This window comes from Gastrolobium bilobum, unplaced genomic scaffold (genome assembly GCF_033153095.1).
Source record: "Gastrolobium bilobum isolate Gb01-03AN ecotype WA unplaced genomic scaffold, APGP_CSIRO_Gbil_v1 utg1978, whole genome shotgun sequence".
Taxonomy (NCBI): Eukaryota; Viridiplantae; Streptophyta; class Magnoliopsida; order Fabales; family Fabaceae; genus Gastrolobium; species Gastrolobium bilobum.
This window is the reverse complement of record NW_026897627.1, coordinates 20,124-38,547: the sequence shown is the minus strand read 5'-3', so window position 1 is coordinate 38,547 and position 18,424 is coordinate 20,124. Positions and strand designations below refer to the sequence as shown.

Below are 18,424 nucleotides of genomic sequence, written 5' to 3'. Positions count from 1 at the left end.
GTCACGAAAAAACGACGCCGTCTGTATGTGTTGCGGAATCATGCACCACGAAGCGCGTGAGACCTGGATTCACAATGCCACTTGTTGCCGGAAAGTGAAGATTGGTGATCTGCGTTTAACCAGTAATACTGCTGTGGTAGGTTCCCGCATTGCAAATCCCTTTGCTTTGGTAACATAATCGGGAAAAGAGAGAAGGGGTAGTATCATAATATGATTAGTTACTGACTAAACATGTTTATAGGTTGTATGGATTATGACAAAATTATATCTCTTAAAAATTTTCTTAGATATATCAATTATTAAAATGAATGTTTATGTTATAAAAAAAAAAAAAAATGAATGTTTATAGTATGTACCAACTACACAAACCTTTATCTTGAGATGGAACTGAATTTTTTTTAAAGAAAAAACATAGTTCATCTGAGAGGGTGTTTGGTAGAGGAGAATTTTTTTTTATCCAGAAATCATGATCCCGAAAATATGATAGAAAAGTGAGCTTTCCGGAAATGTTATAAAAAAGTTGTTTGGTAAGTCAAAATATTAGATAAAAATTACTAATTCTATGTTTGATTGATTATGAAATATTAATCGGAAAATGAGGTTATTTTACAAAATTAATCCCTTTTGTATTTTTACTTTTGCACGATTTACCATCTGAGTTTGGTATATCCATCTTCGTTGAAAAAACATTTTTTTTTTCGTCCTGGGTTTTCTTCAGTATCTCTCCCAACACTTCATACGCTGCCTCTGGTTCAGGTCTCACAAGCAGGATTCACTTCAAACGTTGTCTCTATCATAACACTTGGTTGTGTTTCGGATGAAAAAGAGTTTTTTTGAGATGAGATGGAACAAGATAGTACAGTTGCCATCACTATTCATTGTTCATCGACAACATGAACTTAATAAATGGATACATGACATCCTATATGAAAAATCAGAGAGACCCCGTGTTTATTAAAGTCAAAATCAGCATTTTACCTATTTTCTCATTTCAACTTAATCTGTGCTTCTCGGAGCAGAAATTATTCCTTGTGCCTCTCTTGATTAGAGATCACCGGTCATTTAAACGAACGGAGAAGATGCGGTGGCATGGTTTTCTCGGCACAGTGACAATTCTCTTGTGAAGAAGAGAGGCACTATTTTTTATCGTGAAGAAAATACTCCAGCTTAGGGAATGAAAAATGGAAGGGCAAAAATGTCCCAAAATTTACGTTTAATTTTCCAAACAACCCAGATTTTGGGAATACCACACATTTTGTGGTATTCTTAAATGATATTTTGGTTAATAATTTGCACATAAATCAAAATCCTGGGTATATTGATTCCTTGAAAAAAAATTGAATTTCTTGTGCCAAACATGGGTATACTAAAATCCCAACATCACTTTTTCAGGATTCTAATAAAAGTTCATCTACCAAACAGCCCGTAAGGATATTATTGAAAATTTAAGTGTAGGGAGTCCACGTTTATTAAAAATGGAACTAAGTGGTTATCATATTAGTTTGAATACTCATATACTCATTGTTTTAAGGTTTTGTATAATAATCCCAATGATTAAATTGCACTAATTAGGAATTAGGGTGGAATAAAATGAAAAATCTAAATTTGGAACTAAGTCATTTTTTGGGATAATAGTACAAATATTAAAAGTTTTGGGGCAAAAGTACAACTATGCAAAATTTGGTAAGACCCTAAAATAAATTAATTGTCATACATCTTACCTAAACTCAAATAGCCCAACAATCATGAAGTTAGGTGGCTTAAGTGGGTGTTAAAGAGTGAGAAGAGATCAAGGGACAAAATAGACTTTTCCCTTGCAAAGATATTTTGAAAATCAAACGGTGTGCTCCACTTTCTCAACAAAAATTTCATCTATTTTCCATCTCCATATTCGACCTAGTGAGGAAGATAGAAGAGACCACAAAACTCCATCTCATTCCTTCTTCCTTTGAGTGACCAAGAGGGAGAGCAAGGAACACCTATCTATATGTTCATTTCCTCACCAACCACTATGGAGAAACCCATTCTTTCCCACCATGTGTAATGTGTGCCTAGAGCTTGGTTTGAAAAAGGGGAGTTTTCCACTATTGGAGATTAGGAACCTTACTATCTCTCTTTGTTTTGGAGCTTTTGTGGTAATAAAGCTTACTTTCCTTAATTTATTGATGGTTTTATGTTGTTAAGGTTTCATGAAATAGGGGAAAATGTGATAGTTTGGTTAAATGATGAAATTGATGCTAAGTGTATGTGTATTATAGAGTAGGAGTGTTGATTATAGTGGAAATTTGGTGGGAACTCCACAATTGGACCCATTATTGGATTAAGGATTTTCTTGAGTTTGAAGAATTGGGGTAAGTTCTCAATTTCATGTTTATGGAAGTGAGATAGTATAAATTGGTTGTGATGTATGTATTACAAGTAATCTTGATTGGGTTTATGCCATAAAATAAGTTATTGAAGGGGATTTGAGCTTATTGGCTTTGGAACCTAAAGATTAAAAGCTTTAATCTCCAAATAAACTCTTGGGCCTTGGGATTAAATTCACTTGGTGTTCCATTATACTCCTTGAGAGTGTTGGTTAATTGCTTGATTGAGTGGTTGTTGTTGCAGCTATGGTGTAGTTGCATTCATGTAGTGTTGGTCTGCAATTGATTGCTTGATATGATACACTTGATGTTTTAGCCATTATATTTTGAATTAATTGAGTATGTTCATTGATCAATAAAATATGTGTGTACTTCCCTTTGGGAATATTTCTTAAGAGGTACAACTCTTGAAGCTCCACACAAACACTCACTTTGAGGTACAACTCAATGGAGTGGTCCTAGTGCACTGGGTGCATAAGTGTAGTCAATTAATTATTACCTATATTTATATAATGATATTATGCTATGTGCTCTGACCTTTCTTGCAGGAGCAGGAAAATGAACTCAACGGTGGAGTGATCTTCCAAGGATCCTGAGTTTACTAAGATCATTATCTCACCCGGTTTGAGGATTATGTTTCAGGTACACCGGGGGGAGGAGCTAGTACTTCCAAGGGACAGGACCATATGTAGTTCATGAGAATTCCCCTTTTGGCTTAGAATGTTTTGGGAAGGATACCATGCTAAGACCATATTTAGATATATAATTGGATATTGGCATGTATTGGATTGTATATGTGGTCTAACTTATATATTGTGAACGAGGAGTCAAGTCATTGATGTTTTGAGTATACACATGTTAAGGTCATGTTTTGTAAAGAATTTGATGGCTTGAAGCCAAAAATATTAGCTTGTATAATGATCATTATGATGAATTCTTGGATGAACTCTTTAGGATATGCATATTGATGATTAATTATATATCTATAGTTGATAGCATGATCAATTAGGTGGTATGGGTTGAATTATTGATCAAGGATGAGGCCTAGGGCACCAAAAATGAAACCCTATGTTTCTGCCCTAGTGCGTTAACACATGCTATATGGGCGTTTTAACACACTATAACAGGGGAACCTCTTGATCTTCAACCTCAGCACGTTAAAAAATGTGTTGCAGAGGGGGACATTTTATGTGCCAGGCTTCAGATGGAGCGTATTATAACAGGGGAGCCTCTTGATCTTCAACCTCAGCACGTTAAAAAATGTGTTGCAGAGGGGGACATTTTATGTGCCAGGCTTCAGATGGAGCGCATTAAAATGCGTAGGGAGGGTGTTTTAATGCGCTATCCAAGGGAAAGAATACATGTTTTGCGCGTTAAAATGTGCAAGAGGGCATTTTAACAAGCTGAAACGGTATTGATCCCCAATCTTTTACACATTCAATCGTGTTAGTGCTACTTGGTTTGAGGTTGTAAGCTTGTGTAAGACCTTTCTACTTAGAATAATCCTTATAACTAATGATTTAGATGTTAATGAGAGAGAAATTAATTTATTGTGTAGAAATAAAAGGTTTATTCACATTTCACCATAACAATCGTTTATTTCACAATCTTATACATTATGGATTTGTTGTAGTCCTAATTAAGTGATTAGAAATTAATTCTAGCTGTGTTTAATACCTCAATTGAGTTAATAGACCAAGTGCGCACGGAGTGTTACATTTTGCATTAAAATTGTCCAATTTATTTATTATTATTTTTTGCTTAGCACATTAATGATTGTTTTTCTTACCATGAACTCTCATTGCACACCTAGCAACGATATCAATGATTTAGCTAGGTCAACCAAGTTTTTGTATAAGGAAGTATTTGAATACTTGGAGAGCAGCGATGCTTCTGCTTGAGGGAGAGCATACTCATGCCGATTATCACACTTGAGGGAGAGATTTTTGGAAATTCAACTAAGTGGGTGTCCCATGTTGATTATGACTGGCCTAAGCAAGTATTATTGTAACGTTTATGCAAAATGGGGAGAAATTGGTCAATGTGTTAGGTATGCTAGCCAATAACTAAAGTTGTGGCCTTCAAAATGGACTTCTTGATTCTATGAGATATGCATAGCTTGGGAAAAGCTATAGGAATGTGTAGAAGCTTTGCTTATAAATAAGCAATGGTTTGGGAGAAATAGTACAAGAAATGTGGGAGTGAAGAACCACTTAAGCATAAGGTGGAGGTAGAGAGAAATAAAGATATCAAATTAGGGGAATGCACTTATCTTGTTTCAAATCCTCCAACATGTCAGTGATTTATTCTACTAGTTGTTAGCCGTGGACTTTCATTTCGTCGATCTTTGATATCAGTGAGTAAATAGTGGGGACTATAACAAGTCTAAATTATATTTAATTTTATTATTTATTTCATATTTAATTTATTATTTCTATTCTTATTATGATTTCATTCATTACTTGAAACAAGATGATTTGGTAAATGAAAAGGGTGAAGTATTTAAAATCTAAGTGTTTTTAAGGGACGAGGTGACATAAAACGGAGTTTTGTTGTTTACTCGATTTAATCAATTTTGATTCTATGATACTTGATAAATTATTTGAAATATATTATAACTTCATGATTTGTTTGTATTTTTTGAAATTAAATATTTGAAAGACTTTATATTATTAATTGAATGATTTAGAAAATATGAATTCTTAAAATTATTTATGTTGTCATTTTATTAACAAGTGGTACACTTTTGCGGCGGCCATCTGGTAATATTAAATAGATGGCCGCGAGGGGCTCCACGGATGCTCCACGTGTTTCCAATATGTTGGTAGATTCCAAAACACGGTAAACTACATTGCAATTATTTTCACATTACATTGGTGTACCACTATATATTGTATACCAATACACCAATTCAATCACCCAGTTTTGGCAAAGATTCTATTTGGTGTACCAACATATGCCACTTAAAATGCCATGTGAACCGAGAGCCTTTCGTCTTAATGCCAAAAATTGTTTTCTTACATACTCCTAATGCTCTTTATCCAAAGAAGAGGCCCTCCACCAACTACCCCTAAATTCATTAGAGTTGCCCAAGAACTCCATCAAGACGACAATGGGCACCTGCATGTCCTCATTCAATTTCAAGGGAAATTCCAATGCAAGAATAACAAATTCTTCAACCTGGTATCCCCAACTAGGTCAACACATTTTCATCCAAACATTCAGGGAGCTCGTTCCAACACCGACGTCAACACCTACATCACAAAGTACGTCAACTTCATCGAATACGGTGAATTCCAAATTGATGGAAGAAGTGCTAGAGGCACTCCACAATCTATAACTGATGTTTATGCAGAGGCATTAAATTCAGGTACTAAATTAAATGCCTTACAAATAATTAAGGAAAAGGATCCCAAATCCTTTATCAGTACCACAACATTTCATCCAATTTAGATAAAATCTTTGCTCTTCCACCTTCGGTATTCATGTCAAAATGGGACCCTTCATCCTTTAGGGTCCCAGATAACATTCAACAATGAGTGGGTGATAATATTTTTGAAGATGTCGTTGTGCAGCCATACAAACCCATTAGCATTATTATGAACACCTAATTTTTTCCCAAAAATTAAAAAATGATGAAAAATAATTTAAATTGTGAACCCCTATTTTTTAAAAAAAGTAATAATAATTAAATAGTAAAAAAATAGAAAAAAACAAAAGAAAGATCAAAGAAGAGTGTCAGCATGCTGAAAGTGATTTTGCTCCCTATTGTCAAAGCTAAAACAAAAGAGTTTAATGATGGCAAACAAAATTATGCCAAAGAAAGGCAAGCATTTGAAATCTATAGAAAAGACCTTGAAGAACAAACACCAAAGGGGATGGGTCAATATTGTCTCTATACAAAGGAAAAATAGCATGCCTGATACAAGCTGACCACCAATGGGATGGAGCAGAGGAGAATCAATAAATCATGTTAGGCTGAAAGATATACACGGATATATATTGGGGAAGAAAGTAGAAGCTGAGAAGAGGGGGTGGTTTTTTGGCTCAGGGAGAGCTATGGAGTCATAAGGAAATAAAAAAGGAGAGGTTTACTTCTAAGAGGAAGGGTTCTTGGAAGAAGAAAGAAAGGAGACCTTTATTCTGACAGTACACTTCTAAAACAAAAAAAAAAAAAAGATTTCTTTGAGAGACGCCGAGAGAGGAGAAAAGGGGAAGTGTTAGTACTCTTGTGAAGAAAAAAGAGGTTTTCTAGGAGGAGTAGAGAGCCATTTTTTACCAAAGGAGGCATTGTAGGAGAAACACAGAGAGAAAATAAAACTTCGAAAAAGAGAACAAAGAGATGTTAACCATTATCCTCTTCACTGAAAAACTTCTCCAAACCACTATGCTTTACATCATCGATGCAAGATAAGCAATGTTGTAGCCGGATGTTTCTCTTTTTAGGTCTCACCGCAGTTTAGCTGGCCAACTCTACAATCTGTACCATGTTCTCAACGGGCAATGTCTAGGAGGTATTTCCCTCAAGCGCACCCACAATAAGCGAGGAGCAAAACTTTACATATAGTTTAATTTTTCTACTAGAAGGATCACAAATCTCATTATTCAAGTATGGCATCTTTTGCTTTTTTGGACTTTCTATGATGTTATACACATATGTAGTCGAGTCTCTGCATTTTTGAATTTCAAGAATAGCTTAGATCAATGTATGTTCTTTATTTCAGCTGTCGGTGTTGTTTTAATCTTATAATATATATTTGTATGTATATTTGTCATGTTCCTATTGTTAGTTTGTTATTGCATCAACACATACAAAGCTTCCGTATTTTCTAATTATAGGTTAACAATTCATCATCACTCTTCTATTTAAATATAATATTTTGTCTTACTTTCTTTTGGGTTCTCCAATAATATATGCACATATACATAAGATTTTTGTCCTTTCCGCTTAAAATGAATGTTACTTCTTTAGTTAATATATATAGGTCACATGCTGAACATTTCGTGTGTCATGTTTACATAGTTTGTATATTTGTTTGTTTTTCTAAAAAAAATTATAATTATTTTAATTCTCAAATTTGTTGTTAGTACAATCTATGATGATGCATTATTTGAAAGTATGAATTTAAAAAAAGGTTTTTTAATTATTGAATGTGGTCTAATCAAAACTTATTTTGTTTTTATTATTCTAAGATTTATTGTTGTTAAATTATAGGTGATATTATTTTTGCCTGTTGATCTGTGACAATACAAAAAGGGATAAAAAGGATTTTAAAATAAATTTTCCTTGACAATAAGAAGGGATTAACTGAGTTGTGACACCTTGTTAATCCCATTATTTTTAGAATCATTTTGACTGTGACAGTCTCATGATTTTAAAACTATTAATAATAATCATAATTTCTATTTAAAATTATTTATTTTGGGTTAATTTAGAAAATAAAGAATAACTACTTATTAAAATGGGGTTAGCTGAGCCTTGACGACTTGTTAACTCCACATATTTTGTTTTGACTTATTTTAGCCGTGACAGCTTGGTGATTCAAAATTCAATTGAATTCATCGTAAAATTTACCATAATAAATAAAAAAATTTAAAGGGATTAGCTGAGTTGTGACAACTTGTTAATCCTGCAATTTATTTTTTCGGGTTATTTTAGCTGCGACTGCGACAACTCGATGATCTGAAGCTTTCAAATGAATTATTTTATGTTGATATATGGGTCATGAAGACCATGATTAATGAAGTTTTGATGATAACAAAACACCTACAAAAGTACAACATAGATCAACATGAAAGCTCTCAATGAAAGGCAAGGGAACAAGTTCTAAAAGGCACTAAAAGTCTATAACAAAGCGCAAAGTTGAAGAGAAGACTCAAATGGGCAAAGTCAAAGCTCAAGTTAATGTTTTCAAGTCAAAAGGTGTACTAGAAGACTCAACATATGAAGACAAGGAAGACTCATGTACTTACTGTTTATATAGCTCATTTAGAGTCATAGAACTTATATGAATAAGCTTATTGAGCTTTATCTTGGAAAGTGCAAAACTAAACCATAAACTCATATAGGTGACACATATTCACTTTGATCATGCATACAATGTTCACACACATCAAAATTTGGTATGCAAGTGTGAAACATGATCATACATATGCTAGAAGTCACTTAGAATCATTTAGAAGTCATTAAGATGCATTGAATTTCGAAAACCAGCATGAAAACTGATTTATGCATAAAAGTAATCCAATACTTTTTGCAAACTAATCGAATACTTTTATGAGTTGACAAGTAATCGAATAATTGATGAACATTAATCGAATATTTTCTGGGTTTGAAGAAGTATTCGAATATTCCCTGAAAAGTAATCGAATACCCCCTGAAAAGTAATCGAATACTTACTATTAAAAGTGACTTATGACTTAGGTAATTCAAAATTTTAGATGCCCAACGGCTATAAACGACTAACAACTCATTGGGCACCTATAAATACATATCATTAGGGTTCTGAACACAAGAATTAACATTAAAAAAATCAAAATCAAAGAAATCTCAAAATTGAACCCATATTAACTTACTTTTGCACATCCTTGAGAAAAATCTCAATTACTCTCTCATTTCTTAATCTTTTTCGAATCTTTCTATTGGAAAAGAACAAGGGGAGGATACCCTAAATCTATTTACACATTTTGCGTTGTTGTAATTGTTGGTGAGACAATTGGAGTGATCCGAATGGCTTAGGTTAAGAGTGATTAAAGCGTGATCATAGGCTTGTAAAATTTCAGTTGTAAAAAGGTTTCTTCAAGCACCTATTGGAAGCTTGATGATAGTGAAAATGATCGACCTCAGTCTGGACATAGCTCTCAAGTGATTAGAGAGTAAACTAGGATATATCGTGGTGTGATTCTTCCTTACCCAATCTCTTTTGATTTCTATCAATTGATTTCGCTTTGATTCATGATATATGTTATATATATTAAATCTGTTTTAGGGTTGATAATCATTATAATTATGTTTTAATTCATTCTTGCATGATTTCTTGAAAAATGTGACCATAAACACTGATTTTCATCTATTTTCCCTGATAAAATTGATCTGCTGTGATTGCCTCTGAATTGATGTTATAAGAATTGTTTTAATTCGATTTTGTGTTGGGAAAAAGATTTACAATTTGTTTAAATTCATATTTGGTTGATATACTTGTTAAAAAGTTGATTTTTGAATTGTCTCTTGAATTAGAAGTAACACACAATTCACCCCCATCTTGTGTGATTGTTTAGCCATCTTTTCTTTTCATCTTCAAAATTAAAATCAATCAAATTCACAATTTTTTTTTGAAGAACGACGTAGCTTTGATTTTCTCACTGCACTAGGGGATACATCGGAGCGAAACTCTTTCCGTCTAGTTAAAATAAAATTTTAATAATTTAGTCTTCCTATTTCTTAAACAATTATATTTATTTTTTAAGGGATAAAGAAAATATTTTTAAAAGCTATTAATAATTTCCACAATTAATTTAAGGTAGTTGTTTTTGAACGGATGTGCTAGGGGTGCTGTGGGATTAAGTTTCCACCATTCCATACGCATAATTAGACTGCCGAACCTTGATCTAGATTTAAAGAACAGTTTTTCAGATTTTTTCCAACTTAAATGAAATTGGTGGTGACTCTGTTGTTTTGTTTTTGTTTTCAAAATTAATTTCGGGTCGTTACAATTATTATTGAAGGCCCATCAAGGATTTGTAAAACTGATTGGGCCCGAAGTATTAACCCTAGTCATAGTTACCTTTCTGGTCATCTTGACTTTAATTCAAAATGTTTTAGTAATGATGCAATTTACAACATCATTGATGACGTAGACCCCAAATATTTGAAAATGAAATACTAGAAGAAGCTCATTGGCGCCCAACACACCTAGCGATCAAATTGCAAATATCAAAAGCCAATTCAAATTAAAGGTGGCATCCCAGCAATCGTACTTTGCAATCCTGGTGAAGGGTCAAGTTATAAAGACTTTCTCGACAAAGAAGAAAATACAACACTAAAAGAGTGGACACTAAAGAATGCCTGGTTCGAATTCATCAACCAATGCCTCTTCACCACCGAATCAGAAGGTTCTCCACATAATCGCCAAGTGATCTAAGAAAACGAAGAAGATTAGAAGAAAACACACACCTTGCATTGGGTGCGCATGCTCATTCTATTCATGCTCCGAATGCAAAAGAAATAGATTCATGCACAATAGAAGGACTTACCTGGCTCCAAACACATTCAACATATTATCATGGGAGATAAAGAACCCGATATACACCACATGTCTCAAATTACAAGACTTATGGCGAATTCCCCCGTGCAAACAAATAACAATAATCAGACTACAATTTAATCACAACCTGTGCAAACAACTCAACCTGAACAAGTGCTGGATAATATTCAAGGTCTGGACGACATTGACTTCAACAACCCATTCTGGGATCAACTTTTTAATTCATAGGAAAATCATTAATGTATTAGATAATTTAGGTTTTAACCACAAGGAATTACTCCACGAATATTTTTCCAAGAAAAGTTCATATATACATTCTCCGAGCCAGGGAACTTCCTCAATCATGCATTCAAATAAAAACATATTTTCTCATATCAAGCATTAATCCTTATTCTAATACATAAAGCACATCAATTCACATAAACCAATATTTCAATGGAGTATGGTGGAATAACAAGAGGGAGTAATCCCAAGGTTCAAGAGTTTACCTTTTGAAGACTTTCACCATTTTCCTTATCTTTTTCAACAAAGTGCCAATATCAACACAAATTCAACCTATTCCCAAGGTGAAAATTCAATCAACAACATATATAACTCATAAATCATCAAGTTATTACACCTAATTCCTCAATTCATGGGTTTCAGGAACTTGCCCTTATTCTTGAAATTTTAAGAGTGCAAAACCTTATCTCAATAGTTGTCTTACTCCAATTTCACCACAACCAATCACACTCCTACACATAATGACAAGGATTAAAGTGTTAATTTCAACATTTATGCTCCAAGTCCCAAAATTCTCAATTTTCCTCAGGAACCCTAAAATTCATTTCATAAAATATAACAAACCCCAAGAGGAACCATGGAACCTCACCTCAAAAGCTTGAAGAATCCTATCACCAAGGTTCAATGGAGGCAAAGCTCACTCCTTTTCCCCATCAAAGTAGTGTCCTTTACCTTCAAGAAAATGGGTTTCTTTTGCCTCTCAACTCCCTTGCTCCTTAGTTCATGTGATGGGATGTGTGCAGGATGGGTGTCGTATGGAGGGCTTCGTTAGGATCCATGTTTGTTTCCTTAAGGGCTACATAGATATCAGCATCAGAATGATTCCCTACGATTTCCTTGATGGATTGGATGGTTTTGCACACTATAGCTGAGAGTATTTCTAGACGCATCACCGCTACTCTGGGTACCTGAAATGATGTCCCCAAACGGGGTGAGATAACAACATCTCAGTAAGCTCAAGGTTCATAGAGGATCCTCTAATCCCCTGAGCCCACTTCCTGCAAGAAGGCTTGGAAGGAAAAAATGAAAGCCATTGTCAAGTTGTATGGTGACTGGGAGAAATCCTATGGACTCTTGCCCAATTGGCTGACGTATATGACGCAGGTGAATGCGGGTTCTGTGTTCAAGCTTGATACAAATCAATGTTTTGACGAACGTCGGTGCAATTAAACAACTGTTAGTGGATCTGTGATCTACTAAACAAATTTTTAAGTTATGAACATTATAATTAGACAAAATTAATGTTAAGTACTTAAAGTTAGAGTCTGGAAGTATGATGTCTTAGCTCCTTCACTTCTTGGTTGATCAAGACAATGGAAAGAAGGATGGAAGTTTGATTTCTTTGGAGGAGAATGGCGATGACCGAAAATGGAAGAAAAAATATGAGGAGAGAGAGACCATGTGTCTGTTTAATTGTGTTCGATTTTTTTGTTCTTAAAACTATTTTATAGAATAGTTATAGAAACAAGTGTTTTTTGTATTTTTTTATTTCGAAAGTTAAAAGTCAAAACATAAAATAAAAACAACTCAGACATGTTCTCTAACTTTGATTCTAAAAACAAAAAAATAGCTAAAAATTGTAAATTTATTTTTAGAAAATTTGTTCCGAAAATAAAAAAACTATTTTTAGAAACAGTATTCAAATAGGGCTTATGGCTTTAGAAAAATATCTAGGGCGGAAAAGACATGTTCGCCCTTTGATTTCTTCCCGCTCATTGACACTCACTCAAATCTCCTAATCATTATGACATTTGGGTTGTTTGGGTCTAATTAAATTGTATCTCTAATAATTTATTTTGGGTCTAATCCACTTTGCATATTTACATTTTTACCCCTCAACACTTTTATTATTTGTACTTTTACCCTGAAAAGTGACTTAGTTCTAAATTAGATTTTTCATCTAATTATCTTTTAATTACACATTATTATCTAACTAATGTAATTAATTATATTGAGTTATTATACCTAGGGGTGTTAACGGGCCGAGCCGAGCTGAGCTTTGGTATTAAAAGACTAAGCCTGTGTTTAAATGTGTCAGCCTGACCAAATCTGTTACTTATTATAAATATAATTATCGGCCTGTGGTCTGACTTATTTACAAAAAATAAAAGCCTGATTTAGCATGTTTAAAAAAAATAAAACAACAAAAATTTATCCAAACAGAATATACAATCAACAAGACTAGTAATTTCATAAATATTCATAAATTCAATGTATATCCAAACAGCATAATATAGAACAAAATCATTTAAAAAGTTTGTTTAACCAATAAAAAAGGGTGAAATGGATTTAGAAGAAAGAAAAGGCTATTACAAATAGTATAAGAGGCTCTAGGGCCGAGCTTTTAAATTGGAGCCTGAGAAATTTTTATTAAACGAGCTTTTATACAAGTTCAAGCCTGGTGCCAACAACCAATTTTAGACATGTAAGCTCAGGTTTTCACGAGCCAAGATAAAGGCTCCTGGTTCATTTAGCACCACTAATTATACCATGTCATAAATTCTCTAGAATATGTCTTAATCACCCACATATTAGTGTAGTACAAATTGAATGAAAGAAAAAAAAAATTTGATTGCTTTTTTGGTACAAAAAATAATAATACTGATAAAGATATTACCGTTCCTCTTGGATGAGCTTTTTTTTCTTCAAAAGTTATTTTTTTTTGGGAAAAAAAACACTTCTCACTTTAAGTACGTTTGGACATCTGTTTTTACAAAAAGCAAAAGTCACAAAAAAAACTTACTTTTTTTAGAAGCTAAAAATTTTAGTTTATAAAAAAAGCAGAAATTAAAAGTCAATTTTTTTTTAAAAACTGAATATTTTTATAAAAATATAAATAGTTTTAACTTTTATAAAAAGCACTTTTAAAATAAGAAAGAGATAAAAGCTACTTTTAAAAAACACCAAAAAAACGGGCTTTTATTGTTTCAAGCAACTAGAAACATTTGAAACTTAGCACATTTCGTATAAATTTAGAGAATGACAAAGTGTCACTCACAATATATTGTGTCCCTTTGGATAAAAGTATTTCAACTCTTCTGTTAATATTGGCTTAGACATTAATCAAATTAGAAGATTTTTTTTTTAATCTTTAAAGATAATGTGCATTTTGGAGCTATTAACGAGACTTGCATTAAGTCCAAGTTCAACAATATTTTATTAAAGCAAATAATATAATAAGAAATCAAAGTGGTGAGGTATTGTGCTCCTAACAAATTATAAAAGGATTTCACTTTTATGTCTTAGTCATTGACAGTTCTCATTTGGTGTTTTTAGACCCAAGGAGAGGAACAAATTAGTACAACCTGAAAGGTAATTCCTACTTTAAATAATTAAAAGATTATAAATAGATGAAGAATAATAAATTATAGTTGTTAAGATAATAAATAAGAATTCAAAAATTGGAAAGGTAATAAGAATAGTTTTTGATAAAAAATTTTTAAAAATATGTACATATTAAACAAGGGGAAGAATATTGTAACAACCAACTAGTGTTACTACCAATCAATTTCACCGTAAGATCGTTATGTTGATCCAACGGTTATATTTATTTCCATCTTTGTATGGTTATAATTCTCCATATTTAATGCTTTATATTTATTTTTACCTTTGTATAGTTATGATTTCTCATATTTAATACTTTCACATTAAATATAGGGAATCATAACCATACAAAGATGGAAATAAATATAATCGTTGGATCAACATAATCGATCTAACGGTGAAATTGATTGGTAGTAACATTGGTACTAACACTAGTTGGTTGTAGGGGTGTTCATCAACCGATCCAAACCGATTCAAACCGCAAAAACCGAACCGAAAAACCGATAACCGAATAAACCGAAAACCGAAAAATCGGAAACCGAAAGAAAACCGCAAATTTTAATTGGATTGGATCGGTTTTCGGATGGGTTGATGAAAACCGATCCAATCCAAATCGATCCAATATATTAATTATTCTCTACCTACTTGTCCTTTCTCCAATCATAGCCCAAAAATTTCTAAACTCGAGACCCATTAACTCATCAACTAAACACAAAAAAAAACTTAGTCACGTCTCATCAACTATAGTATTGTTTACTGATATTTTTGTATTTCAATTTTTTTTTTACAAAGCCAATATATACAAAATATGTTATTTACACAAGAATCATGAAACTAATTTTAGGATATTCAAAATATCGAAAACCGATCCAATCCAAACCGAAAAAAATTGGATTGGATCGGATCGGATTTGAAAAAAAATTTAAACCGAATGGATGATTACATGATCAAACCGAAGGGATTGGATCGGATGAGTTTTGCTTCCAAAACCGATCCAATCCAGACCGCGAACACCCCTAGTTGGTTGTTACAATATCCTACCCCATTAAACAAAGAGTTTGATGTTTGTCATTTTAAATGACATAAGTTATGTTATTTTAGGAGAAAAATAGACACAAAAAATAAAAATCATGAGAAGAAAGTGAGTGACTTTTGTAATTTAAATTTTAAATAAAAAAATATTTAATGTCTATCTCTCTCTTAAAATGACGTAACTTTATGTCGTTTGAAAGAACAACCACTTTTACCTTAAACAAATTTAAGATAAATTTATCAATACACCTTAAATTTAAAATATTTAAATATACAAGAGCTGACGAGTAAAAATGCCCACAACAAATAACAATATAACACATTCAGATATTTAAATTGTTGCTAAAAAAACAAAATATATATAGACCAAAAAAAAAAAAAAACTTATAACGTAATCCGGAACAGCTAGGCCAAATTTGACAGCTCAATCCGACATACTACAAGAAACAACGTACCGTTTCGATACCTTGGCCTCTCCGGAGGTAACCACCGCTGACGCGACGACGATGATAACTGGTCGTTTCCAACTTTCATTCTTCATCTTTTTCCTTCAAATCGCTGCGTTTAGATCTTCTTCTCCTATTATTGCAAACGCTTCTTCCATCCACTCCAATCTTACCCACATTTTGCAGGTTCCTACTCTCCAATCTTTATTATTTATTTATTTATTTATTTATTCTTCGCTATCAGAATTCAGAAAGTGAAAACAAAAAATAACTCTGAATTTTTTTATTTTTTGGATTCATCGAAATTAGGATGTTTTGAAGGCAATATCGGCGAAACAGAAGTGGGATTTGAAGGATGTGAGAGTTTTCAAATTGGATGTTGGGAAAGTTAGGTTCGGAATCTCCCAGAGCCATGAGTTCCGAATCGGGTCGGGTAAGAATAACTTGACCCTGAAATTCTCGGAGCAAGTTTCGTCTTGGAACAAGTTCAGAACACCCAAACCCGATTTAGGGTCTCTGATTCATCGAGTTAGTTCCTTCGCAGTGCTTGATGACCTCAAATTGGAAGGTCCCTTTGAGTTGTGGGTCGATGGTCTTCACCACTTATCGCTATCCTTGCCTGTACGCCATGTTTGATTGTTTTTTCTTTGAATTCAATTCAGATCTCTATATGCTATGAGTTGAAGTTTCTATTTTTTTTTTTTTTTAAATATGAAGTTATTGTTCGCCTTTTTCATATATATGGATTTTAATTTGATGGCAGAAATTCTTGGACAGAAGGAAAAATCTAGAGACTAAAAACAAGGGATCAAGTGTTATATTACTATAGGATATAGCCGTTGCTGTTGATATCAAGTTGTTATTTCTTATGTGTATTTGTTTTAGCCTTAAATATTCCTTCAATGTTTTGACTTAGCAATGAACATCTTCTTTATGTACCAAATGATGTCTCAAGAGTCAAAGATGTTTTACTGTCGTTTGTGTTGTTCTTCTCCTAGCTCAGTTGGGAAAGTTGAAATTTTTCCTGGAATTATTAAGGGTCTGTTTGATTGTGTTCTTGCTTTTTGTTATTAAAACTGTTTTGTAGAATAGTTATGGAAACAATTGTTTTCTGTATTTTTTGTTTTTTGTTTTGTAAGTTAAAAGTCAAAATACAAAACAAAACCAACTCATACATGTTTTCTAAATTCGATTCTGACAACAACAAAATAGTTATAATTTTTATTTTATTTTTACAAAACAGGTGTTATCAAATGATTTTTTTTTTTTTTCTGTAATCCAAAAACTTGTTTTTAGAAACGGTATTCAAACGGGGCCTAAGATTTTTGTTCTCTGATATGTATACTAGTAAATTCTTGGTTCATAAGTAAATAGCAGTCTTGATATTTGAATAGTTTCTGAGTTTTGACCCTGTTTTGCAGATGAATGTTTCATATACTGGTTTGAAACACATCCTTGTTGGTGAAGGCATTACAGTGGAAGTAAGAAGATCACAAGAAATCTCTCTTTTTTACTTGTCTGATTTTGATCTGCAAATGAATGGAAGTACCATGTGTAGCAAGGGGAAGATTGGCTTTTGGCCCTTTCTGCAATCGACGTGCGTGCCTCTTATTCCCATTCGCATATCAGGGTCTGCATCTTTGGTAGCTTATAGAGCTCGGAACCCTTATGCATGTATAGGAACTACTTTGATTTCGGAGGACACTGTTGAGCTGCTTCCAGAAAAATGTTACCATGGTCATGTGTTTAGAAAGCGGGCCTGCCCCATTGATTCCTTAAGTTTGAGATTAAGTATGTTGGAGAAAATTTTGAGGAGTCTGTTTAGTCGTAAGATCCTTCAAGATCAGTTTTTTGGCTTCCTTAAGGCAAATATTAGAGCATCAACTGCTTTAAGGTTCCCCTTAGAATTGGAAAGAGATATCGGGAATAATGTTACTCTTAGTCGTACAATACCTGATTGGAGAACAATGCCCAGTGTAGAAAGGGTTTGGTTTGAGATATTGGCCCGAGTTGAGGAAAACAAGCTCAAGCCTCTTATGATCAAGAAAGTGAAACCGTTTATTGAATCTGATTCAGTTTCCTGGGCTAATTTGATGTCCAATATGTCGTATACAAAATTGCGACCTGTTCTTCTTCCTCCGGAGGCTCTTACACTGGATGTGAAATGGTAGGAGATACTCTTGTAAGTTGTAATATTTTTGTTGAAACTTTTTTAGGCTGTGTAGATTCTTCTGTTTATCTTGTTATATACAAGAGTTCACTAATTCTTGTAAAATATCATTCACGCATTCATGATTGATTGGTCTTGTAAATACCAAAAATAGGAGAGGAGAAAGAAGAGAAAAATAATTTTCTTTTACATCCTTTAGTAACCTTCTAGGATTTGAACCTAATTCTTCACTGGCACTTTTGATGTAGTAGTATGGACTAGGCTGGTGTTCTATTTTGGAATGTGTTTTTTTTTTTTTTTACCTTGCTAAGTGGTTACCCGGTATTAAAAAAAAAAAAAATCTTTGGGGGAGTTATTGAGTGTGCAGTGTGCTTTATGTTTGGTTATTAATGCAATCTACAAGAACTCAGTCATCGTTAATGTAATATGACACTGTTGACATGCTGAAATTTTGAGGAAGCCTTGTCTTGTTAGCACAGTGTATTGAAGATTAAACTTGCAGTATGGATCTTGGTCTTGGGCTCTTGGCTTTATCTTGCC

General features: G+C 33.2%; 1 protein-coding gene across 1 annotated transcript; it reads left to right on the top strand.

Moving 5' to 3' along the window:
* Positions 1-15,678: 15,678 nt before the first annotated feature.
* Positions 15,679-18,424, top strand: LOC133308744 (protein TUNICAMYCIN INDUCED 1). Its single transcript, XM_061509427.1, has 3 exons — positions 15,679-15,900; positions 16,024-16,335; positions 17,136-18,424. The coding sequence occupies exons 1-3, from the start codon at positions 15,775-15,777 to the stop codon at positions 17,883-17,885; spliced, it is 1,188 nt and encodes a 395-aa protein (XP_061365411.1). The 5' UTR covers positions 15,679-15,774; the 3' UTR covers positions 17,886-18,424.

Excerpts from the sequence above, each read along its gene's own strand:
- LOC133308744 (XM_061509427.1), top strand. The coding sequence starts at position 15,775 with ATGATAACTGGTCGTTTCCAACTTTCATTCTTCATCTTTTTCCTTCAA. Across the intron at positions 15,901-16,023 it reads ATCTTACCCACATTTTGCAG|GATGTTTTGAAGGCAATATC; the intron begins GTTCCTACTCTC and ends CATCGAAATTAG. Across the intron at positions 16,336-17,135 it reads ACTTATCGCTATCCTTGCCT|ATGAATGTTTCATATACTGG; the intron begins GTACGCCATGTT and ends CCTGTTTTGCAG.